At 38.2% G+C, this 27,162-nt stretch overlaps 1 protein-coding gene across 1 annotated transcript; it reads left to right on the top strand.

Annotated features, from left to right (window-relative positions):
- The first annotated feature begins 3,122 nt into the window (after positions 1 to 3,122).
- On the top strand, positions 3,123 to 24,451 carry dnajb6b (DnaJ heat shock protein family (Hsp40) member B6b). Its single transcript, XM_053342290.1, has 10 exons — positions 3,123 to 3,181; positions 8,263 to 8,411; positions 11,264 to 11,373; positions 12,952 to 13,032; positions 13,290 to 13,391; positions 15,945 to 16,082; positions 16,171 to 16,315; positions 16,417 to 16,487; positions 21,691 to 21,846; positions 23,465 to 24,451. Exons 2-10 carry the CDS (start codon positions 8,347 to 8,349, stop codon positions 23,572 to 23,574), a joined length of 978 nt encoding a protein of 325 aa, XP_053198265.1. The 5' UTR covers positions 3,123 to 3,181; positions 8,263 to 8,346; the 3' UTR covers positions 23,575 to 24,451.
- The last annotated feature ends 2,711 nt before the right edge of the window (positions 24,452 to 27,162 follow it).

The raw sequence follows: 27,162 nt of genomic DNA, 5'->3' as shown, positions 1-27,162 counted from the left end.
CAAGATGAAGGTAGAGGACAATGAAAAACAGTAGGGAGATGATGAAAATATAATATAAAAACATATGAATAAAATAAATAAAGATAGATAGATAAAGATAAAGTAAAATAAAATAAATAAAAGACAATAACAATAAACAAACAATCAAATGACATTACATAAAAGCACCCAGACGCGCTTTCAAGTGATCAGTAAAATCTTAAAAACTATTCTAAAATGAACAGGGAGCCATTGAAGAGAAGCGAGAATTGGGGTGATGTGATGTCGTCTGTTAAAATGTGCTTAGTTACATTCCACCGCTGCCATAAGCAGTGTTGGGGAGTAATTAGTTACATGTAACTGTGTTATGTTATTTAATCACAAAATAAATGTAACTGTAATCTGTTATAGTTACTGAGAAAAAATGTGTAATTAAATTACAGTTGATGATTACAGAGATAAATCTTACTTTATAAGAAATCATCTTCTTCATACATCATGTCAGTATCCATGAAAAACACCCAAAGATTTTGGTGAGCTTAGGTACACTTACCCTAAGAGTTGAAAACATTTTTTAGACGTAAGAAAAATAACCAAATGTAATAAGTTACATTACTTTGATGAAGTAATTGAAATAGTTACATTACTTATTGCATCTTAAATAGGGCAACTAGTAATATGTAACTCATCACATTTCCATAGTAACCTCCCCAACTCTTCCTATATAACCCAACCAACTCTCCACCCAGCCCACTTCACACTCTTTCAACTCCTGCTCTCTTTCTTACGTGGCGTGTGTGATATCCGACAGCACCTGAACGCAGCAGCGCAGTGGGCTAGTCGATAAGTAGCAACACCAGCAGCAGCGACCAGTGTTCCCATCAGGCGAGGACAGGGCACCAGCAACAACACATAAGCGCGGGCATTACCTCTACACAGGCGAGTAATATTTGAATTAATATATTTATAACGGCTGCTTGTGTCGGTATGTTTTATATTCAGGCTGAAAAAGCGTCAAATACGTCTTAACATGATGGTCTCCTGTAGCATAATGTTAGTAATGTTACAATGTGGGGATGCTGTGTTGTCGCAACCTCACCTCCACACTATCACACTATGACAATATGATACATGATTATTAGTTTATCACATATTCAACCTGAAGGTATATAAAGACACAAAACAGTGGTTATGAGCTCACCCAACCTCAATAATGATAACTAAGCTACAGAGCAGTGTATGATTGTTATAGGGACATTTTCCAAGCTGCTAATGGATCAGGTTAAGTGTACAAATGTCATGTTGTTGCTATTTTTTCGTCACCAGTCCAAACATAGTTAGGTTTTGGCACTACGAGACTTCCCAGTCCCAAATTAAAGTTGCGACGTCGCTTATTTTTAGAGATATTTCCACCACTTGTTATGTAACCGTGTGGCTATTGTATTATCATTATTATGCAGTATGTTAATCTAGGTAAATATAATCCGCTTGAAGACTTTCTAGAAGTTTCTGTGTTGCTGCTGTGTTTCCTGACTCTGTTGGAAGTTTCCTCAAAGTGAAATTGAGGAAACTAACTCTGTTTTTTATTATTTTTCATTTTTACAACAAGAACAAATAAAACACTTTAACCAAAACAAACCAAAAAGACAATTCACAACACACATTGGCTCAGTTACACACATACAATATCACACATGGAAGAAAAAAATATATAAAATCAATAAAAAAAATTACACAGCAGTATGTCCTCCCTTATGACCTTTCAGGAAATCCTTGTAACACATTGGGGTCCAAGTCATTCAGATAAGTTTCCTAACTCTGTATTTTTTAAGTGTGTTTTTTTTTTTTTTTACAGAGGAGGCCTGGGAGAGAGGGAATTGTGCAAGGAGTAGGTTTGAGTTTACTACTAGCACGTGTAATAAAATATAGACAAATAACAGCTTCACTTCACATTATTTTTAATTTTATGATGTATAGTAGAGACAATCAAACTTGAGATCTGAGAGTTTGTTAGGGGCGCTTATCAATATTTATGTCATTTGATCAGATGAAATGATTAAATGATGAGTAGCTTAAATAAGATAAAGAGTGTAGAAAATAAAAGACAGATCATTACATGTTATTTGTGTTGCCAAACCTACCTACACTACATTTGGACTAGTGACAGAATCATATACGCAAAAAAAGCAAAAAATATATATTGCTAAAATCTAACATCACATCTTCAAATGATCTGTTTTTTTTAGTCCAGCTGTGCAAAACCTGAAGATATTCAATTTACTCTCACATACATAGGGAAAACACATTATTATGCATAATGACAGAAATGATTAATCTATTATCAAAAAAGCTGATGATCATTTTTGTCGATCAATTAATGTGCTAGTTGTGGCAACTTCAGAAACATATAACTACACCATAACATTTCTAACTTTAACCTGATCCATCAGAAGCTTTGAAAATGTCTCTATAATGTGTATTATTACAAGTATAATTGTTACTTGCAAAGTTTGCTAGTTTTACTTGATGAATGACTGAAACAGTTGATTGTTATCAAGATTAAAAAGTTTTAATCCACATTTTATTGAACTGAATCCAATAACTAGACAAACTATATCCTCCTACAACAACACATTGTCATGAAAACTGCTTTAACAAGTATAAATAGTGTAGATGGGATGAAACTACTCAGTATGTCAAGCTGGCATTTACTTCAGGGTTTATCTGGTAAAATACTATGTAGACACAAAGGTAGGATTTACACATACAAAGGATGCAAAAAAAATTGTTAGTCATCAAACTGTTTTTTTAAGTACTGTAAAGTTCAACTTTTTGTGGTTTCCACTTAAAAGGTCATTCATATTTTTTTCTAAAGTAGGAGATTAGTTTAAATGGATTTTAACTCTTGCCACACAGTCAAATTAGTGAATTATTTCCCACTCTTAAGATGACAACACTCACCACTATTTACAGTACATAAACTTCTCAGGAGATTAAAGAAATGTTTCCACTTACTGTGTTAGAGAGGGGAAAGAAAGAAGTGTGAGAAAAAACAAACAAGCTGCTCACAGTATCACGCTCGCTCGCTTTCTGAGTGTGTGTGTGTGTGTGTGTGTGTGTGTGTGTGTGTATGTGTGTATATATGTGTGTGTGGTGTTAGAACCACAAACACTGGAGTTGTTGCTGTGAATCATTTTTTAAGGTAAGGAACTAGCAGTATGTACAGTCTGAAGTGTGTGTTTCACCATCATCTGTATTTTGTCATCTTTTGATTTGTGTTTGCTTATCTCGTTTTCTTGGAGCGTGTTCGGTCCGCCGATTCTCCACCTTGTTAATGCCAGATTTGTGGTGGTGGTATTTGAGTAGCTGACGGAGCTCCTCCAGCTGGCTTTACTTTGATTGCAATCACAATGATGGTTACTACTGTATGTACTCACAGTGAGCTTGTTAAAGTACTACACAGGTGATCACCGGGGTTAAATTAAAAGGATCCCATTTCTACTCTTGGACAGTAAGTTTTTTTTTGTGTGGTTCCAAAGTTAAAAGTACATTCAGCGAAATCTCATCAGATTTTTATCAAGGGGATAAAACATAAAGCTGCACTATAGGTAATTATCTACAGAGTTAAAGCTTTTACTAGACCAATGTAGCTTTATGAGGCTGTACGCTGATTATCTGCTGATGTTTCTTATCGTAAGTTTGCAGACATTACTTCAGCATTGATAACTCGTCTGAGAAATTCAAGTCATGTTAGGGTCCTCCAATCCTGATGTGTGTCCTGTTAGTTATATTAGTGGAGCATTTTTATTATATATTTAATCATTTTCTTCTAAAATCTACAGCAAACCCACAGCAATCAAGTAGATAGGCTTGATAACAGCTGCATAGGTCTGAATTAAGATACATAACATGCATCACATCCCTCCATTCATGGTGTAATATATTTTGCACAGGAGAATAGTGTTTTGCATGATATTTGAATAATCATTTAAGAACTTATTTAAGCATACATTGTAACAATAAATTAAAAAAGCACCAGTTCCTGCTTCCTAAATGTGAAATCAGACTTATGAGGTGGCTATAAAGCATTTTGATGTAAACCAAGTAAACCCTATCAAAATAAGAAGGATACACTGGTAAACATCTCCTCATGGTTTACCTTGCATATGTTTTGAACTGAACACTTTATAAATATATGTTTTGTTTTTTCACATTTTAAGGGTAAAATTCTGATTACCACAAATGCATCACTGAGTTTGGGCTCTTTAAAATAGAAATGTTAGTAATAAAAATAGATAAAAAGGAAAAAAGCTTCTAGTTTAGCTTCTAGCTTCTTTGATAATAAACCAATCATCTGTGGATTGTATACTGTTAGTCAAGACATTTTGAGAAGTAACAATGGGCTTTGATGAGTCCTAAAGGACATTTTTCATGATTTGCAGACATGTTTACAGACTGCAGAATTTATTGTTACATTGAGAAAATAATCGGTAATCAGTATTGATCGTAATCATTAATTGCAATTGCAGCCATAATACTGTAAATAGACATATATGAATCTATTAATTGCACTTTAATAATCTTTTATAGTCTGCAGTTTCATGTATTTATGACCCTTTATTTCTGTTGTGAAGTTTATAAACATTTCTGCTGCATTTGAAATGTTTTAATTCATACTTATTTACAATGACCTGATTCACAGTGAACTTTAACCACCACACTTGTTTAAAGTTTCGTTTTGACTGTTTGAAACTGAGTTTATTGTTCAGCTGTAATATAAAGTGCGTCAGTAAAACGCTTAACTACTATATGCTATAAAGTGCTCTTACAATGAGATGCTTTCTTTCCAATCTCATTTGAATGTAGGTGAAAACCTGTTCTGACCTGATCATGATGGCCTGGAGGCAGCTGCACTTTAATGACATTTAACCTAATTATTATTGACTATGCTTACACTATAATCAAAGAAGTTAGTGTATGAAAAATGTAACTGCTCCAGTACTACAGACAATACTGCAGTTTTCCAAATGACAGCCTTAATAAATACTTCATAAAATAGCCTCTAACATCTTTGCATCCCTGGCTTTACTCTCATTTCTGATTTCCTCTTCCAAGAATTTGACTTTTAGTCTTATTTATCTACTGTTACACAATATCGCAGCTTCAAGGGAAATCGTAGCTGGCACCCCAGCGCTGCACAGCTGAAAAAAGACTTTGAAAAAGATGTTTTTTTTTTTTTTTATCTCTTTGCTGCTCAACTTGTCTGAAAGTGTTTGCTCCAAAATCTTGGAGTCCAACGCTTGATGGAAAAAGATGAGTGGGGAGATCATTTGACTTCTCATCTCTCAGCGCAGACCAGTGGAGCGTGGACCTCTATGGGTTATCACGTATAACTTCCACAAAAATCACGGAATAATCATTTCTTTATCTAATCATCCATTTTGGAGTCATTTCCTGTTGTTTTCTGTTTCATTTTCCCTCCCTTTTATGAGCAGTTGCTTTATTGTGGTCGAACATCAGGGTCACATCTGAGATTAAAATCATAAATTTCGACAATAGCTTTGTGAATCAGATCCGTCCTTATCTTTTACTGCTCAAATACTGCATCTAACCGACTGTCAATTTCACTTTCATGACCCGAAGATAAATTTAACTGTTGCTTTCATTTCCACCAGCTCTTAAACCACAACGAGAACACAATGAAGTCTTTGTACGAACCATTACCAGTGATTTAATAATGACTCTTGAAAGAAGAATTGAATGGGGGGGGGGGGGATCACTAAATGTTCAAATGTTTATAGGAGGCAGATGTTCCCACAGCCAATTTGGTAAAAAATGTATGAAGTTATTTAGTTAACGACTGGTCAGGGATCGCTGCTCGGCAAGACTCCACTGTCAAAATGATACTGAATTAGGCTTAAACACTGTTTTTCTATTTGTTTTTCTTTATTTAACAAGAATCCATTTTCCCTACTGGAAGTCTTTCTTAGCAGTTTGCTTGGCAGTCTTCTCCCAGTCCTGCGAAAAATGAAATATATAATAATTGACTGCTTCTTTTTAGTGGACCAATTTATAACCATCACCCAGGGTTCACTGAAGCATCACAGGATTGACTGACCCACATCTGTTGCTCACTCCGAGGCACCGCACACACAGAGCAGAGCAGAGCAGTGCAGGAATGCATCAGAATTGGCTGTGTTAGCTGTGTAATGCCGCCACGAGGCATAAATCTGCACATACATGCATAAACACACAGAACCAGGAGTTAGCACATCACCAGCAGGCACTACTGTCCATTAAATCTCTGCAAACTGCTGCAGGAGGGTTGGAGAGGGAGGGGGGCGGCTGGTGACGGGTGAGTGGGTCAGTAATGACTGAATATGAACGAGAATAAAAGAAGACACAAATATAATAAGAGTCCGGTCAGTGGACTGTTTCCTTACTTTCTGAGTCATATCAGCTCATATTTAACAGTGTGCTCTGTATAAGGAGAGAGAGAGAGAGAGAGAGAGAGAGAGAGAATCCAAGCAAAAGGAAAGCAACAATGATGAAGTATCAGAGGGAGATTTGGCAGCAATGGATGCCAAATAAAAAGACAGCCAGGAAGTTTAACGCCAGCTCCACCGACCAACCAGGAGTCACTTACTAGCTCTGCCAAGCGCCAACACCCCCACCCCCTCCTCCAACCCCCCACATATGCTCCTAACACACAAACACAATCTAACTGCAAAGGCCACAGGTTATAAATAGCAAACAAACAGGACACAGTGGACGCCCCAGTGTAAGTAACTTATCCTAAGTAACTAGTGTTTGTTTATCTTTTTTTTTTTTTTTTTTTTTTTACTAATGACGGCTAAAACAAACTGCTTTTTATGATTCAAATTTCTAACTCCGGCTATTCTTTCTTGTTCTCTTTTAATACCCAGTCATAGATTTTATAGATATTGCACTTTGGTGTCTGTTGAGAGTCTGTGTGTGTGTGGGTGTGTGTGAGTGAGTGTGTGCGAATGAGTGTGTATGGATTTAAAACTATATTGGTCAATGACGTGATTTATCATAAAAATCTGTTTATTTTAAATACATTTTACATCATTTGTCAAAACCTATTTAGAAAAAAAGGTTGTTTTTTGGATATGTCCTGCTCAATATTGACAAAATGCTTTAAAATTTAAATGTAGAAATAAAAAAAAATCTTCCTCTTATTTGATGTTTTAAAAGGAATTGTTTTTGTATGTACACTTAAAAACACTGAAGGTAGATTAAATATTTAATATTAATAAACCTGATGCTGCTTTTAAAACAATGTTTAAAGATAATTTTGAATTGCTCATCTTGCAAACCCTTATTTGTCACTGACCCTTATACGTATAAGTGGAGTTAATAAATACAATTTTGCCAAAACATGTTTAACTACAGCTTCATAATCTTAGAGAAGTCCTTGTTCTCCTTGTTCTGGTGTTGAAAGAAGACTTTCCAACCCACATACTAAAGAACCATAAAGCTGATTGTAGAAAACCTAAACGGAAGGACAAATGTGATAAAAGTCATATGACTGAAATAAGGAAGCAGTTATAAGACTATTTTTGCTTTAGAGAAGATGTTGTTCAGTGTTTTTTTTGTGCCTTGATGTTATGTAATTCATACGTTTAATGGCCACAGGCTGCTACAGATGATTAGGTTTGAGTTGTTCGAGTCTTGGCTTAGAAATTGTTAAATTCGGGATCTTAGATTAAACGTTAAAGTCCACATCTTCAAGGTGAACCTGATCCACACAAAGTCAAATCTCTCGCAGCCTTTAGTTGTCATCCTATACCTACTCTGTAACATACAGAGAGAGTTTTCATCCAAACCTGTTCAGTCTTGTTTTTTCAGAGGCTTCATAACTTCAACACAAGGTCAGGTTTTGGAAAAAAAAAAAAAAAAAAAAAAAAAGCTTCATGGTCTTTAGAGCTATCTCCCAAAATTCAAAAGCAGAGCATGATTCACATTTTCTCTTTCACAGCCTCGGGGTGAGGGATGATCACTGGGTTATTATGTAATTTTGTTGGGCTTGTATTAGCTTAGCTGTCCTCCTCCCCACATCTCTATTTCAGTGCTGTTGATTACATTGTTGGGTATTGCCCCTCCACCCCTTTTCCCCTCTCCCAAGTTTTACCCCTCTGGTCTAGAAGGGAGGTATCGTATCCGTCACACATGGATACTCTCACTTGAATAGGATTGTTGGGCGTTATCTCTCCGAGCTAACATGTCTTAACAGAACTTTTTTTTACTGTCTCTCCACAGACGCCACGCAGAAGACCCTCGCACAGGACGGCACCCACCAACACACACACGCACACACACACACACACACACACAGACAGAGCCATGATGGAGTACTACCAGACATTAGGAGTCCAGAAAAATGCGACGCAAGAGGACATCAAAAAAGCGTGAGTGCCCCCCCCCCAGAGCATTTTCTGCACCCATTATTGTTGTTTGAAGTGTCACGCAGTGGGGTGTAATAGGTTAATCATTCAGTTGTGTAAACTGATACACAAGAGAGAAAGAGGGAAAGAGAAACTGCAATGCTGAAAGTTTCCACTGCTCTTCCTGTAACACCCCCCCCCTCCCTCCCTCCATGCACTCATTCAGTAATTGCTGTCATCCACTGCGCAGACCAGTTTCAGTTAATTACACTCGCTCACTAACGCTTCTCACTGACACATTTTGTCCAGACAGGTGGAGAGTTTCCGCTGAATTATGCGGTATTTTCAAATGTTAAGGAGGGAAATAAGTAGAGATTTTCTCCAGAGATCTTGAATGAGAGACTCTGGGAAATGCAGTAAATCACAGAGGGAATAAAAACATGCGAGCGAGAGAGGAGGAAACTGATGAACACAACTGATTATTCCTGATTGTATCAACTCGTAGAAGAGTATTCACTAAATGCAGAGCGACTGCTTCTGTGTGCACTGCGTCTGCTGACAATTGTTGGCATCCAAAGCCAAATGTTATCTTGAGTGAGAACAATCAATAGGTTCTGTTTTTATGCTCTGACCTCTGCTTCTTCTTCTTGATCTTTTCATTAATTATTAGCCACGCTAGCGGTAATGACGGTCCACCACTTTGTTGTCTTCCCATTGACCATTCAACTTTTGTCCTCCTGGGTCAAAATGGTCTAGTCTGACTGTTTATAAAGCATATGGTATAAATTATCACCCAATTCTGTGTTAGACCTTTTGAGCTTATCACCACTGGTTTTACACATATTTTTGGAAATTATGGTCAGTAGGCCTCATTTAATCATTTTTGAGTTAATGCCTGTTGACCCAAGGACAACAGGAGCGATAAATGTTTTGTCCATAAAATGAGAGAAAAATACTTGTTATAATGTCTTAAGGCTTTCTTTTTTGTGAGATTAATCAGCATGTCAATATATTTTTGCTGACAAATGTAAATATTATACTGTGAAAAAGCAACAATTTTGTTTCAATTTATTTTTGATCAAAGTTGAAGTTTTTACACAGTAAACCAAAGCAACAATCAATCACAAACACTAATCTGCTGTTTATTGTGAAGGCCCACGTAGGGTGTTGACTATCCCACTTTATGTGTTTTGAACTCATTTATTGTATCTGTACTGATTGATCGATTCTGCAGGCAGATCGGTATGCTGCCTCGCTGCGGTGGGCGAGGAAATAAAGCCAATGAATCATTATACTGATTCATGTATCAACATATGATTCATCACCATGTATTTAGAAACACAACATTTTTTGATTTTTTCACATAGAGCTGACACGAAAACTGTTTTGGATCAGTTGATTTCTGCTTTCAGTCAGCCTGGTGAAGGCAGTCTGGACAGCCGCTGACAGACGGTTGATTCTGTGGACAGAGACTCTGAACGCAGGTCGGAGATCATCGAAGAGGAGAGAGTGTTATCTGTTCAATCCACACTGACTCTGACCTGCATTCAGTTGTCTGTCAGCTGAGACGACAGCAGCCCGGAAAACTGCCTTCACCAGGCTGACTGACAGCTGTCACATATTCGGGTTTGTGTTTCTGTGGCAAATTCATATCGCTGCCAGTGAAATGGTTTTAATGTAATATTTCCAGGCGAGTATTTCATATTTTCATGTTGCTTTTTCGTCACGTCCTCGGTGTGTAAATGCCTTCAGAACTCAAGTTGCTGTATTCAGATGTCTTTTGTCTGGTCAACAGTCCAAAATCCAAAGATATTCATTTTCTATCATGTATGACACACAAAAGGTTTAAATCCTTGCAACTAAGAAGCTGCAACCAGCAAATGTTTGGCATTTTTCTAAAGGTTAAAATAATTATTTAAGTATCAAAATAATGAATTTATATAATTTCTGTTGATTACTAATCAGTTAATCAACTAATTGCAGCTCTTGTCTTGTCTTGGTAGCTTTTGAGTAGCTGCTTAACTTACTTAACATGCTGTCCTCATTCAACCTTGTTAAACATCAGTGTGTTATGGCATTTGGCTTAAAGCTGTACACTGTGTGTAAGCTCAGCCTCACAGCGCTGCTAGTATGGCTGTAGACTCTTGTTTGTAGATTAAATGTGATGGATATTAAAGCCTGGAATAATTCTGACCACACAGATGTTTTTAGTTGAGTGTGCTCAGAATACAGATGAACATAATGAGTCTTTACGAGGCCTCTGATTACAAAGACTGTTATGTTACACAATTATCACCCACCCTTTATTGTTCAGTTTGACCATTGACCAGGCTTTAGACAGCCAAATAATGTCCCAGATTACAACAAAGACGTCCACTACAAAGACTATTCACTAAAGATCCATAAGGGAGTCAATCCCTGGATTGTGTGCAGCCTTTTTTGCTGGCCAACTTTCAGGCCCCCGTTTCATCTGCAGCATCTGTGTGTCCACTGCCGACACTGCCGCTGGGCTTAGAAGCAAACAGCTGATGCAGCGTAAGCCGCTGTGTGGGCCTACGCTGCACGTCAGTAGAGTTCAGCTTGTCTTTGTTATTTCTGCTTCGCTTGGGAGAAGGACAGTGTGTGTGTGGGTGTATGTGTGCATAGAGAGATGGTGGTCGTCTGTGTGTATGGTGTCGTCATGGTTGCCACACTAAAAAAAGACGCATGTGCATGTGTTTCAGATAGGGGGGATGTCCGGTATACATACATATACATTTTCCACTTCCCACCTATGAATTAAGACATGACATGTCTACTGGGTATGTCATATGTTGTATGCTTCTTTGTTTTGCTATGTAAAGGATATATTTTTACTGTATGGTTTCATGTTTTAGTTACAGAAAACTGGCATTGAAGTGGCATCCAGACAAGAACCCAGACAACAAGGATGAAGCAGAGAAAAGGTTCAAAGAGCTGTCAGAGGCCTATGAAGTGCTCTCAGATGGTAAGATTGTTCTGCCAAGAGAGGAAATCATCTGTGTTCATGTGAAGCCCACTGTTTGAAATGAGCTTTTTTTTTTATTAAAACGTACAGATCTTGTGATAAGCACCTCAAAGTTTCACCTCAAGGTTTCTATTCAGTGTCTGATTACTAAATTACCAAAACCATACCTGACATTTGAAGCCAAAACAATACTTTTTTGATACCTTACTTTACCTTTAACTTACTTTTTGCCTCCTTATTTTCAATTATTTTCTTTGAGAAATCTGTCAGATGTTTTTTCTTGATGACTTAATTAATCATTTGGTGCATAAATTGTGAAAAGTACCCAATACAACTACCCAGAACCCAATGAAGATATTCAGTTAACTATCATTTAAGACAAATAAGAGAACAAGCTGGAACCAGCATATCTTTGGCTTGAAAAATCATTTAAAGTTTTTAAATTGTTGCTGATTCATTTTCAGCTAATCTAAATGTAGTTACATTTTTTATTGAACTAAAGTCAAAGCTTTTAAATGTGAAATATTTATGAAACACAAGCAACCTGACAAGAACTTGATTACAACTTTTAGTACTCAATAGTATATCATATTTGGAGTGAGAGACAAATTCAGGTCTGGAACAAAAACAGAGAGAAATGAAAGAAAAGCATTACAGAAATCGTGTGCCTGTCATTTCAGACCTTCAGGAGATCTTTAAACAAAAGATTTATTGACAAACACTAACTTGATGGACTAAGGAGATATGAGTTATATCTACAGATCTACAGTGCTTAAAGAAAAGAGTTGAACCACTCCTAGTAATTAAGGCGGCACCCTAGCAACCTTGTCTACAGTCACAACATCTCTATACGATTGTTTACTTAAGCGCTGTCTCTATGGCAACAATCATAAAGCCAGGTCAGCTCGACCGGGAAGAAGACAGCTGTCTGTCCCTCACTGTCTGCCTGTCTAAGGAGCATTTCATACATGACACACAGATGAAAATAGGAGTGTTTCATATAAGTTATGCAATCTGACTGCTTAACATGCAAAGCTAAAATGAATCAGAGCAGGTGAACATCTCCATTAGTAACATTTCTGTTCATTAAGTTGATGTATTCACCAGAAAAATAGTGTAAATAAGAGTGTAGCTCATTGAGAATATGCCTCAGCTATGTTTGAGAGCACAGCAGAGGCTTGTAGTCGCTTCAGTCGCAGTTATGTACCACATATCCAGTCACAAGAAGCACACATTGTTAGTCTTTGCAGTGCACAGTGTATGCATTGTTTATGCAGGGGGCGTGAATGTCTTTTGGTATGGCCCAAACTTCTTCTGTTTGTGTTTTCCTGTTTGTCAGCAGTTGAGATGATAAATGAAATGCATGTGTATGTTTTGGGACGTGATGTAGAACCTCAGGCACATTTCTGATACTGTAATTTGTCACAGCGAAATAAAAAAATTGAATGGGATGGTTGAGGCGGCCTCTTAACAGGCTCGCTGACAGAGATTTACAGATACAGCGCGGTGGTAATTTGCTCTTTGGGTTGGTGTGGTTTGATGTTGGTTAAGTCACGAGTCCTTCTTTTCTCACCACAGAAAACAAGAGGAATATTTATGACCGATATGGCAAAGAAGGTCTGTCAGCAGGAGGAGGAGGAGGAGGAGGAGGAGGAGGAGGTAAGGAGAAGACTTAAATAACCAAACATTTATCTCATCTCAGTCGTCAGTACTATCATAGAGATGGCAAAATATGACAAACATTAAAAATAAGCTATGAGTAGTAACATTTTAGCTTTTATTAGTTCACAGTAACAGCTTGGTATTGCGCTGATCTTTTTTTTATGATCTGTAATTATAGCCTTGTTTATAATCTCATCTTTGATAAATAATTGTATCATTTATGAGCTTTATTTTTGTCTAATGTCCCACAGGAGGCCATTACGATCACTTTGGCGGCAGCAGCTTCACATTCCGTAATCCCGAGGACGTTTTCAGGGAATTCTTCGGTGGCAGAGATCCATTTGCAGATTTTTTTGGTAAGTGCGTCGGATTCCTCTTTGCTGGCAGCAACACAGAGTAACCCTGTCCGTGCCCTTTGAGGCTCAGATGGGATTTCTTGTTTTTGTGAAGGAGGAACTGAGTAGAGTTATAAGAGTGACTATGTAATGGCTATTATTATCTTTATATTTTTATCTGGTCAAAAATATACATGCATGTCCGGGGGAAATTCTCAAGACACACACAAGAGAAGAAAGAAAGAGAAACTAGATAGAAAATAGATAAGCTTCTCTGAAACACACACTATTATTTCATCATTCTTTTGCCCTGTTGGCTGATAGCTAGCAGCTCCTGCTGTGTAGAAATGTGGAAGATGGCACATTAGACCCAGGAAACCTTCTGTAAAGCTGGGTGCTAATCCCCACGGTAATGTAATGTGCATCTCCAATATGCTGAGCGCCGTTCACCTCAGGAGGTCATCTGCCGCTAAATGTCACATGTTGGAAAACAATGAGTATCTCGGTTGGATGTTGACCTCAACCTCATAATTATAGGATTTAGATCTTTTAAAAAACGCCACTTTCTCTGTTGAAATATTATATTTGCTTGTTCTTAGAGAACAAAACAAGAGCTCTGATGCTTTTTAATCAGATGAGTGAAATGACAAGAAGGAAAGCTATTGTACTGCTGGTTACTGTGTTATACTGTTGATCAGTGGCTACTCATTTGTTGAAATCAGTGTCTTGGAGAGCCAAACAGTTGATTATATCAGAAGGTAGAGTAGTTTATATGAAGTATAATCTAGTAATAGGAGTTTAGCGCCTGTCCTGGGTTGTCTGGGTTCAGCAAAAGGCTGATTGGAAGGCATGTGTAGTTCACCCTGTGTAGCTCTAAATATGGAGCTCAGACGCAGGCAGAGGATGGATTTGAGCGTCTACATCACTCAACTGGAATGCTTTCAAAAATAGCTTCCGTATTAAAACAAAAGCAGATGTAATAACGGCAAGTGTGTGTGTGTGTGTCAGCATGTGTCGAAGCACATGTGAAACGTGGTACGATCCAAACTCTCGGGACTAACTTTCTGTTTTGAAATAGCACTTGTAGTGGAAGTCAAGAAGGGAGATCTTAACTTTTCTATCAGATTATCTTTTATAAACTGTGTTAGAGACATGTATTTATTAACTTAAATAGGATAGGATAAAGTGATGAAGCGCAGCTGTTGCTGTTTACGCTCTTCAGTAAACAGTGAGAGTAAAAAAAGCCGAACCATAAAGCTGTCCGCACCGTCGCAGAGAGGGAGAAAAGTTCAAGTTGTTTTTAGACTGAGGCCAGCTTTTATTATGCATGATTGCGATCTAACAGGATTCATCAAAACAGCCATCTTATTAAGTTTCTTTCCTCGGAGAAATATATTTAAAGGCTTTTCTTAAAATGGCAGCCATGAAGACCATTCAGATATGTAGGTTTTTTCCCCCTGACTGTCCAGGAGCTCGTCTCAGTGAACAGCAGCTGGTCCTGTGGATCTGTCACTCACCCACCTCAGAGCAGCCAGCACACCGAGGAGGGGTGGGCAGGGGGGTGGGTTGGTCTGTGTGTGTGTGTGTGTGTGCTGGGAGGACAAATACAGATTCACATGATGACGAGGCCGCTTAGTCGTCTACTAAGAACAGCATACACTCATTCTCAAATGAACATGTGAAGAAGTAGACGAGGGGAAGGTCCCACAGGAGGAAGAAAAAACAGCATCAATCATTTTTAAAAACCGAAATGAAACCAAATGAGTGATTGTACGTTCTGTTCCTTTTTTCTAATTGTGTAATCATGTTTTTGAACATAATTTCCTACCTGTACGTTCTATATATCACGCAATGACTGTCACTTTTAATTTATTCTGTGTTATTATGCCCTGTGCGGTGTTTTACAGGCGTGGCACATTCTTCACTGATTTAATCTCAGGTCTTTGTGCTTCATTGCACTTTTACTTCTGGAAAATCTTTAACTCATTAAACTCATCTCCTTTTATCTCCCAGCTGTCCCTTTTAAGCAGAATCAAACGTTTTAGCACCATCTCTCTCTCTCTCTCTTTCTTTTCTTCCTCTGATGTCCTACATGACAGCTTTGCTAGAGCTAAGCTGTTTCCTCTGATTCTGCCTGCAGGTAAATGGACAGTAATGCAGTTACTACAGTGGTCAGGGGATACTTTTATTTTAAGCCTTTTCTGTCAGAGGGAACAAGAAGAGCTTTCTTGTCGCTGCCTCGGATCGGAACATTCAAGGTTGAAGGAGGAGTCCTCTTTCAGTAAATGGTGCCAGTGATCCAGCCTTATCCTGCTGGGGTGACCCAGATTGGGATTGTGCGCAATTAGTAGCGCGTCCACGGGGGCTTTAGGATGAGAATTAGCGGTGGGCACTTTGACAGTTTAGGGTTAAGATTCTGGAAATTACACATTGGCCCGCTTTGATTCATCCCAGCTTTTCGTTGTTGTTATTATCAGGCACTCAGGCATCAGCAGTGCAGCTTTTTGAGGTCAAAATGTCAAAGAGTCTTAAAATATCAATCAGTAAATTATCTGCTGTGATTCTCCTCTACAGCTGATGACCCCTTTGATGATTTCTTCGGAGGTGGTCACAGTCGCCATAGGGGCGCAAGCCGAAGCAGGACGGGAGGGTCGCTCTTTGGTTTCGGGCATTTCCCAGCGTTTGGACACGGCATCACCGGGTTTGATTCAGGTGTGTAGATCCCAATAAATAATGGATTCATTCAGAGTTAATGATGCTTCTGAATTCAAATGTTCTGAAATGCATGCTCTTTTTGTAGGTTTTAGCTCATTTGGAGATATGGGCGGAGGAATCACTTCCTTCTCCTCTTCATCTTTTGGAGGCGGGGGTGGAGGAACGGGTAACTTTAGATCTGTGTCAACCTCCACCAAGTTCATCAATGGCAGAAAAATTACTACAAAACGGTACCTTAATGTGAAACTCAGAAGCATTTTTAAAAAACCTCTCTATCAGACTGAATCCATGATGTCTAAAGAGCTTGTTTGCTTTTTTCTGTCTCGTACAGGATCGTGGAGAATGGCCAAGAGCGGGTGGAGGTGGAAGAGGATGGTCAGTTAAAATCTCTAACAGTTAATGGTAAGGAGCAGCTCCTAAGACTGGATAACAAGTAATAATCTAATCACAACATTTGACCAACATACAGTTTTCTCACCTGGAAAAAAAAAAAAAAACTCGCCCAGTGACTATGTTTGCCACCGGCAGTTGGTCTCTCCTCTCTCTCTGTCCTCCTGCATCTCATTCCCGAAGAACAATTTTCTCATTTTAGCTTAATCGCAAGGGAGGTGAGAGAGACGCTCCACAGTGTTTGTATATTTGTATTTATTCCATTATTTTAGGGGACCATCTTGCTGGGATTTGTGTTTTTTTGTTTTGTTTACTACAATAAATAAACTGTACATTTTACTTCAGCCATATGCACAAAGCTGGGTACGTGCTATATAATATTGTTTTTTTTTTCCTTTTGGGGTGGATATTGTCTTTCTTGTTGTAGCAGGAAAACAAGATGCTGTACATTTGACTTAACGCATGTCATTTTTTGCTCTTCACTTCATTTGACCAATTTAACAAGAGAATGATTCAAAAGCTTAACCACTTCGCCCTAATGTCTTTAACTTCACCTTGCTAACCTGTTAGCTGTTACCATGTCCACGCGTGTGTAATATGAATGACATAGATTATTAATAAATTAATTATAATACCGTGCATTTTTCTTCCTTTTTCATTTGTTTGTTTGGGATAAAGCACAGTTTGATGCATTTGTTTCTGCATGATTGCTGATTCCAGGAGGCTGCTTTCACAGTAACTCAACCCGTGAACACAAAACCACACAACAAACTTACACTGTTTCCGTTGTTTGTAAAAAAAGTAAAATGAAAATAAAAAAGTTCAGATCTGGATAATAAACTTCACTTTGATGTCGTGGAAAGGTCATGGCAGTCACCTTGTGTCTGTGTGATGTTTCTTTTTGCTCGAGTGTGGCTTTCAAATCTTCTCACTCTTCCTTGATGTTTGAGGTGTCTGTGTGTGTCTGTGTGTGTCTTTGTGTGTCTGTGTGTGTCTTTGTGTATGTGTGCGTTTGGCCTGATCACATTTGAAACCTGCTTCACACAAACGCAGTAAAGGAAACCACAGCGGCTGCTTCTTCCGTACACTCACTACCCATTGTACAGCTCACCGTCTGCATTATTTTAACCTACTAATGCATAATGTGTTGTTAAAGTGACTCACATTGGTGAGTCACTGATACTACAGTACACTGACTTTGTGCTCTCACTAAAACAATCCTGTGTCTTCACATACAAAGTAAAACTAATTAATTCTGTGTATATCTAAAACGGATGGTAGGTATGTTTTACCTGTACAGGCCAGGTCACAATGAAACAACACACCTTCATGATTCATGGACTCATCTCCTCATGTTTCTCTATTTCCACTTTTCACTCCTCCCATCTTGACATTTTTATAGGGATATAAAAGTGCTGATAGTGCACCTCCTTTTTGAATACGCCCTCAAACATAACCTGAACTCTGCACAGACACTTAGCCAAAACGAAGGACTAAACTAGTCATATTGTTCAGTCCCTCTATCCAAATCTAATCTGTCTAATCTGTAGCTGAGTAAATTCGGTTCATGTGGGTCTGAATTTTGTTTCATTTGGAGGCACTCATGAACACTTGCAATTTGTCTTATTTAACAGGAGATCGGCTCAGATTCAATGTTAAATTGGTTTGTGCTCAAAGTATAATTGCAGTTGGCGCAAAGGTCACTGTGTGTGTGTGTGTGTGTGTGTGTGTTTCTTGTGGAATGTGCTCCAGGCTAGTTTATTTACACAAGCCCCACTGCATATTTTTGTGAGAGGCAAGTCAGGAAAACTGAAAGAGAGAGAGAGAGGGAGAGAGAGAGAGAGAAAGGGCAGGGTGAAGTCTTCAGATGAATGTTCAAACTTAACAGCTTACCCCACTATGTGACATTTAGTATGGATGTAAAACTATTGGCCTGTGTATGTGTGTGAATGTCATGTCGGTAAGTGTGCTGCTTGTGCTAGTTTTGGTCCTTTAATTTCCTTTTTTCAACAGTGCTGATACAAATGGTGGCTGCGCTTGCGCAGTGCTGTTGCTAGGTGACACTGCAGCCCTGCACCAATCTCTATTTCTCACTTAAACCCCCCCCCCCCTACACACACAGACACACACACTCATTCTGTGTGTGTTTGTGTGTTGGTGTGCACAACAGATAAGGGATGGGGATTATTACATTAACTAACACTGACAGTGAAGTACTGTAGACACATCTCCTCATAAAATCACATGGTCTTCATCTTTGGAATTGCACAGATGTCAATATTTTATTTTCATTTATTTCAATTTTATATTTAACCTCCTGGAATCTGTAGAAGTCAAGGATCACGTGACAGTGTTGTTATAACGAGATAATTATAGAAGCGAAATAGTTGCAAGAGCAGGGATTATATATATGATGCAATAGCTCCCTCTCCTGGATTAACAAGAGACTTTTCATGCTAGAATTTAGGGAAGTTTCTTTAAAAAAAACAACCCAACACCAAACAAACAGACAAAAAACATGCAGTCCAGGAAATAACAACTGAGTAAAAGTACAATCATTAGACCATAATTCATTTTGAAATTTCCCTAAGAAAAAAAAAAGATTGCTGCCTTTTGTAAATCAGACATTTGGATTTTAAACTAGACCCTCATGTGGCCACTAGATGACACTGTTTATGTACAAAAGACAGCATGACATCACAATTTCCACAGCGAGAACCATAAATCCTGAAGACACTGGACTGGAACAACACATGACATGAGATTTTTGATTTTTTATAATGTAAAAACTTACATTTACTCAGATTAATCATCAAATATTTAATAATTTTTCATATTTTTAACTCCCCCTCCCCCACCCCCCCAGTTATGATTTGATCAAATTGGCCCAGGCCATTGCAGAGCTTCCTCTCATTCTCTCATTCCACTTGCAGCCTTTTCCTCCTTTCCTCCATCCATCCATTCCAATATGACACCTAATGCTGTGATTTCCTGTCCCACACTTTCCCTGTGTTATGAAAGGTTTCTTCCTGTTGGCTGGAACCAGTATTTGGTTTTAATCCCACTCCACCTCATCTGCTTGACAGCTAAACATGAAAACTTGGCCAGGCCCTGGGCCACTGGCCTCTTTATGAATGATGGGAAAGATAAACTGCCAGGTTCTTTTTGGCTGTATCTGAACAAGGACAGGGACAGTATCTCTCTTTAGCAGTGGAGTCACATCAGCACGACAGCAGACTTCTTGAACCGGGGGGGAGGTGGACTGTTGAAAATAATCTGGTCCACAGTTTAGTTGTCATGTAAGGTTAGCCTCCTCCTGAACAGTATTTTATTTTAGGCTCCTTCAATACACAAAGTTTTTTGTTGTGTATGTGTGTGTGTGTGTGTGTGTGTGTTCAAGCATTAACCTAAGTGTTTGCGCCTGTGTTTCAGTCGGGAAAGTGTACACCAAACTAGCTTTTACAGATACACACATTTGCATTGTTTGTCCTGGAGACTAATGACAGACACTCTGAAGACAATAGCTGCAAATGAAAGCATCCAGGAACTCGACTGTGCTCACGCTGCTTTTCAAATTAAGTCCTTGATCCAGAAAACAAAAGGCCTCTTTTTTTGTCTTGAGCATTAAAAGATCTCATTATCATCGATGCTCTTTGATATTGTTTTGTTAAAATTAATTAAATGATGATGGATTATCTGGCTTGATAGCGGAAAGAATCTTATCACCCAGGTAACCGGGCCATGATAGACGGAAATATTGATCCTCTGGAGCAAAAAGATTCTGTAATGAAGTGCACAACCGTAAAAGTCACATGCATGTTGGCGCTTAATCCAGCTGTCTACCCCACCACTGCAGGACTGATAGGATCACCAGACATTTTACAAAGGAGGCAATGCAGACTGAGATTAGCTATAGTTGCTGCAGCCTTGAGAGTAAAGCCACCAATTGTCCTGTTTCTGTTTACTCCAGTGGGAGCTGGTCTCTACTTGTAGGGTCAACTCAGAGTATGCTCAGTTTAAAAAAAGAAGCTGATTTGCAAACTTTGGAATAAAGAAAGTCTGGATTTAAAACAACACAAACCACCTTTAAAGTTTAGGTGTGTTTAGCTGGAAAATAACCAAAGTTCTCTAAAATAACGCAGCCAATCTGACCTTAACACACTCACAAGGCATCTGTGACAATAGGCCGACTTGGGTCAAAATGGATGACCTGCAGTAATAAGAAGCCTTTTTCGAGGAGAATTGAAATCTGGTGACGACTTTGTCTCTGTTTAGGCCCTGATTGCCTCAAAACCCTTGAGCATCTCTCGAAAGAATGGACAAATCTCTACTCCCCCCATCCCTATGTAATGCACATCTATGGCACATAAAAGAAAGAATCATCAAGAATGTAGTCAAAATGTCCTGTGTAGTTTTACAGTCTACATTAAAATGTTTTCATTGAGGTGGCTCTTGCTCCCACAGGTATACAGCAATATGTCAAACAAAGCTGCCACGTCTCTAATGACTTGTGATTTGTTTAAGGCCGGGCTCTTACACACCGTGCAGGGGATTTGAAATGCTGGTGCAGACCCTCCTCTAAATAGGACCAGGTTGAGCATGGCGAGCATCTGGCCTCCTTTCTTCTCCTCTCCACTGCCTTAATTACACAACACAATGGCGATGAGATCTGCCTGTAATCTCGCAGCATAATAAGTCTCCCCCCCCCCCCCCCCCGCTATACCCTGCCTGTCACTAATTCAATATAAATGTAAATTACCTAGAGAAAAGAATAACCAAATCTCATTTTATTTACATGACTAATCACAATAAAGTCAGGCAGATGAAATATGAATGAAATATATGGTTGGCGTTTTAGAAGAAAGGAGGGGGCTTGTATTGCCTTGGGGACTCTTTGAACTTCTTGTTTTATATCATCTTTGTTGTTTCATGTTGGTTACATCAATGTACCTTTTTGCACTTGTGCTCAACTTGCTGTAATAGATGTGTGTGTCTATTTTTTTTTTCTGCCTGATTGTATTCACACTGCCAAGGGCATCACAAGGTAATTTTTGTACCGCACATCTCATGTCAGAGGGTTGAGACTCACAGAAGCTACACAGAAAAAAAAAAAGATCTAATGCTGGATGAAACACCTCAGGCCATCCATCCAGACAGCAAGAAGACAAGGTTTTAGGTGTGATTCATTCTCTCTCTGCTCTGCCCACACCCACAGACGTCGCAGCTGAAGAGCACGAGGACGAGTTTCGTCGCCGCAGACAGAACGCACTCCCCAGCCATGGTTTGCACCAGCGCTACCTGAGGAACTCCGCCCAAAACCCCTCAGAGGAAGAGGATGAGCACGGCCTACAGAGCCTGGGACTAACGAGAGGTCTGCCCACCCGCCACTGCAGGGCTGATTAATTACCAGCAGACAGAGCTCTCTTTTAAATAGCAGGGTCTTAATAAATGCAGCTAATTGTCTGCTTTTGTGTCTGATGGCCACACAATGGATGATGACGAAGAGTGGCATGCTTGATTGGCAGATGTAAACACTGAGAACAGAGGTGTTCATTAGCCGGCTCTGTTCTACACTGCAGTACCGACCAGAGGTCAGAGGTCATCCCCTGTTTTCCTTCAGGGGGTCAGGAAGCCACACACAAAAGCAGAGCAATTATCTGCAGTGCACAGTGTTTTATAATAGCGGCTTCATTAGTTAAGTAGGGAACCTTTAATTTCACTGTGCATAGTCCCCACTGAGATGCAAACAAAGGCCCAATTCTCTGTCTGAGATAATGACAGAAACGACTCAAACATGGAGAGTTTTTAACAACTGAAAATTTATATTTTTGAATGTGACAAAAATCACCCCCACTTTCTAGTAATTCACCATTTTGAAGTGCTTTTAATGACTGATAAAGTTTACTAATCCTTTATCATCCAGTTTTAAGAGCAACCTTTTGGTGGCCAGTTATATCTATTTCCCCTCACAACACTCTCTACACCCTCTAGAAAAGATCTTCTCTTTTTCCAGAGAGAAGAAATATTGTGTGTGAATAATTGCAGTCCAGATTTACGATGGATTTTTTTTTTATTAACCTAAAAAGACCTGTACCAAAATGTATTTTATTAGAATTCTGAATGTGTTAAATACTGAATGACAACTCATTACATAACACCAATCCAACTCATCAGTGACATCTGTGAAACTGATAGTGACAATAATATAATTAAGCTATAACAGAATTGGTGAGGTGCAAGAACAAACTTTCACTCAGGTGTTACTTAAGTTAAAGATCCCCATGGTTTAATCTATATACTGTAAAATACTCTACTTTGATGATCATTTGTGTTTAATATTACTTTACCACCAAAAAAAAAAGCTCAGATATCTTGTTAAAATCTTTAAAATGACATATTCTCCTTCTTCCTCATTAAAAATCCAGAATCTATGAATATGTAAATATTGCTGATATCTCCATCTTCAGTGTACGTGCATTGGCTTCACGTTTCCACATCACACCTGTATAAGTTGCATACTGGGCCACGATTGGCTCCACGCTAATTGTGATGTCTCAAACCCTTTCCGTAGGTACACAGTGATATTTTCAGTGTGCGCAGAGAAACTTTCTCCCTTCAGCAGATGAATGTGAATGAAGTGAAAGAAAAAAAGAAAGAAAAAAAACATATTATTGAGTAGAGGGAGACTTTAAAGCATTTAACTAACCTTTCTGACTTCACAGTGGTCAATAAGTAGAATATGAACAATATACAAAAGGATCAAATAACTTGACTTTATTAATGACTCAACAGTCAGAGAGATTTTTCACAATCAGACTAATTATAAGTGATTCTTTTTAATAGCTTATAACTGATCTCTAAATCATTATTATGTTATTATAAACCATTATTGAGTGAATTAAGCCATTAATATAGATACAGAATCCTATTAGAAAGTGGTAAAAATAATAAATATCTAATGATTGCTATTTTTTGTTCTTCCTTTGCAGGACACATGGACAACAAAAGGAAGAAACCATGGCTAAAGGATGCTGAGTCCAAAAAGAAAAGAGCTGCTCGACTCTTCCCCCGATTCGGTGGACTTGGTGCCTTTTTTTAAACCCCCTCAGTCACATACTTACATGCACACACACCTATAGTATCTATATTTGTTGGCAGAAGTGCCATCAATTATACGTGGCATTAGCTCATCTTTGCTTTGTATCAGAAGCCCCGCTTTCATCAGACAATTGGTAGCCTGTTGAGATCTCACTTTTTCATGTTTTCTTTTATCCAAGATACATTTTTATTTTAGTGAAGCTTCTGCTAATTCTGTATTTATTGTGGGTGGGCCCTGTGGATATACTGTACAGTGAGAATTCTGAACCGTAATTAATCTCCAGTGATTGGACTTTTCCACTTTTTGCAGCACGTGTTTTAAAAGTGTTGTTGGGTTTGAAAGTGTGCAGGTGGAAGGAGAATTACAGTAGCAGCCTTGTTTGTGATGAGCGTGAATATTACTGCACTAATGCTGTATAGCATGTAAGAATAAGTGAAGGTCAGTCTATTCAGTGGATCTTTTTTTTTCAATAGAGAAAAGGGAACGAGAGGGATATCTGGAGACTAAATGACAGTAGTGAAGAGTGAGGAACATAACAGAAACACGTCCTCCATCATACATGAAAACTGACAATCAACACTCTGCCAGTAACATTATCCACTCTTTTCCCACTACTCCCAAAGGGTGAAAAATAACTGTTAACCCCTCTCAGAGTCATTATTTCTTTTTTTGTAGGATTCTTTGTACAGAGTGGATTCAGCAATATGTTAACCTTCAGTGTGTTTAACTGATTTCTTAAACAAAATGTCAGTTTCCCTCAGCTGATTTGTCCTTGACAATTTGTTCTCATGATTATGTGGGAATGTGGACATGTAGACATTCAAGAAATGTTCATTTTTTATGGACTCCTACCAATAAATGCTTAAAGGAAAACTAATCCTCATGGGTTGCCATTTTTAATCCTATCTAATGATATCAAATCTATATTAGAGAACTTTATTGATCCTCAAATACAGTATCAAGCAAATCGCAGCAGACATACTGCCATTACACTAACAAATTAACACATATACTGTACATAAGAGGACATTAGTGCTCAGGCCACTAGACAAAAAAACAATGTAAGTACAATTAATCAATTAATGTATAAAATGCTGATCTTAATTCATGCACCTAAAAGCAACATGAATAAAATAGGCCACACATCATCAAATTAAACCTTAAAGAATTGTCAAAAGTACAACTCATATCTCAGTAAACAAGTAAATTTAACACGTTCTTCACAGGTTTCAGAGCTGTGGGCCCAAAATACCTTCTAAATAATTCTGTGGAGCATCTGAGCATGAGTAAAATGTTCACTCGACATACTTGTTAGACAACTAAAAACACCAGAGACACTGCTGACCTTCAAACTGCAGTATAGTTCCAACTCTTCCCCTTTGCCCCAGAACCTTTTCTAATAAATCACAAGTCAAACCAATTACTGAAACCAGCCTTGTAAATTTCCTTTTCTAACATTGATTTTCTCCTCTTACCCAAAGAATACATTTAAACACCCGGAAAGTCCCACTATTCTCTCTTCTTTTACCTCTGTTTTATTCTCAAACAACTCCTCAGGGAAAAATCTGTCTTTTAGCTGCTAAATGCTCCACCAGCTGGTTCATAACTTTACTGTGTTGTTTAGTCCTGACTAGATAATGTAACTGTTTCCCAGCTGCGTGCTGTGCCTGAAAATGATGCTGTGAATCAAAATGTTAAAGCTCTTTGCTGTAAAACCAAAACAATGAGCTAAAAATGCTACAAGTACTTGTCACATCACATATAGTCACTTGATCCATTGTTAAAATAAAAACTACTTTAACCCAACTTTTCTTTAGCTACAACATAAAATTGACTTCTTACACAAAATATAAACACAGCAACACAATATCCTTAATTAATTCACATTTTAATTTCTTCTTCTTCTTCTTCTTCTTCTTCTTCTTCTTCTTCTTCTTCTTCTTCTTCTTCTTCTTCTATTTAACCAGGTAAAAGTCTTGTTACAACAATAAATACAAGCATCATAAACAATTGGTTACCATATAGCCAGGTCACCAGAGATGCTTTGTCTCTGTATTTGTGTTTCCTCACCAGCTGCTCTCCTAAACACAGTAATTGAATAGAAGCAGGGACGAAACACCCTGGATTTTCCTGTCACATGGGCAGAGCCCTAGAAGGAGCCGAATTCTCAGATTATTTTCAATGAGCCTGCAGTGTTTTGTATTATTCATGTGGCAGAACGCATGCACATGACCCAGCAACTCATTTGGCTCTTGTTCCAATGCAGCCAGTAGTCTCTAAGGGTTTAATTAAACAGTGTCGAGGCAGTGGCCCATCTCCCTCCATTGCCTTACTTTTTTTTTTTTTTCTACAGCCCTGCTCCTCCCAAAGTCATTACACAACTGTTTCTGACTGGGTGAAAAAAACTGAAATCCTCCTATTGACTTCCACTCTGAGGATATCTACCTCCTGAGGAGAGAAGAGCAGAGTGACAGCTCACTGTCAAGTGCCCTGTCAGCTGCTGTCTGCCTCCTTTTAAAAGAAAAATCACCCACTTTCACCCGAATGAATCACAGCACCTATTGACACCCATCACCACATGGGGAGAAATTATGTTAAATGTAAGCATATATGCTCAATATTGAGTGAACAAGGAGAGTACAAAGAAAGACACAACTCTGTCTGACAGGAAGAAAGAGAAAAAACAAACAATAAACAGCATACAACACAAATTATGCAAATAACTAAAATGATAGAATAAACATATTAAAAGTTAGGGATGGTATGAAAATGATTACGGGGAAAGGTTATGTGTTTTTATTTTTTATTCTTAATATTTTGGGAGAGAGAGGGAGAGTCTTTAATCGTTCCAGAGAGCATGTCCTTTGTCAGTATAGCTTCTACCTTCACTTTATTTTGCATTTCAACTGAAAGCATAACTGCAAGTAAAAAAAATGCATTACAAAACATGTAAACATGTCACATAATATCATAGTGATTGTTCTTAGCAAAAAAAAAAAAAAAAAAGGCTGGAATATTCAATAAACTTCTATTGTGTTGTTGGATTACAGCATCTTAAACTGTTATATTTTTCAAGATATTACTGTTGCAATTTTTGGGTATAGGGACCAAGGAAAATATTAATAACGCTGAGGAGAGCCTTGATATTAAAAACAGTGAAATGTAATGTTCACCCGAAGAATTAATGTTTCAAAGCACAGAAGATATTTTGTAAAAAGAGAGAGAAGTGGAAACAGTATATGTAAATGAGTGCATTCAGCAAAAACACTTTCAATATAATGAGCAATGTGCAAAACAACAGTCTAATATGTGTTTGTGTATACACAAAAAGCAACAGAAAATGCACAAATAAGCACAGTAGGCAGTTTTGAGGACACTGTTTGATAACAGCGTAGGGATCACAGGGTTATTCAGATTAAATTTGGTTATCAGAAATAATTATAATTAATTAGAACAGTAGGATTTAATTTACATTAAATCCACCCTGGAAGACAGGGAAATGATAACCAGTTCACTGATTCAGTCTCATCAAGTGATTCATCCGGAATTTTGGTATTCCAATTAATAATTAAAATCATCACAATAAAG

This window comes from Scomber japonicus, chromosome 21 (genome assembly GCF_027409825.1).
Source record: "Scomber japonicus isolate fScoJap1 chromosome 21, fScoJap1.pri, whole genome shotgun sequence".
NCBI classification, from domain to species: Eukaryota; Metazoa; Chordata; class Actinopteri; order Scombriformes; family Scombridae; genus Scomber; species Scomber japonicus.
The sequence above is the reverse complement of the archived record's forward strand: the minus strand, read 5'-3'. Positions and strand labels throughout refer to the sequence as shown.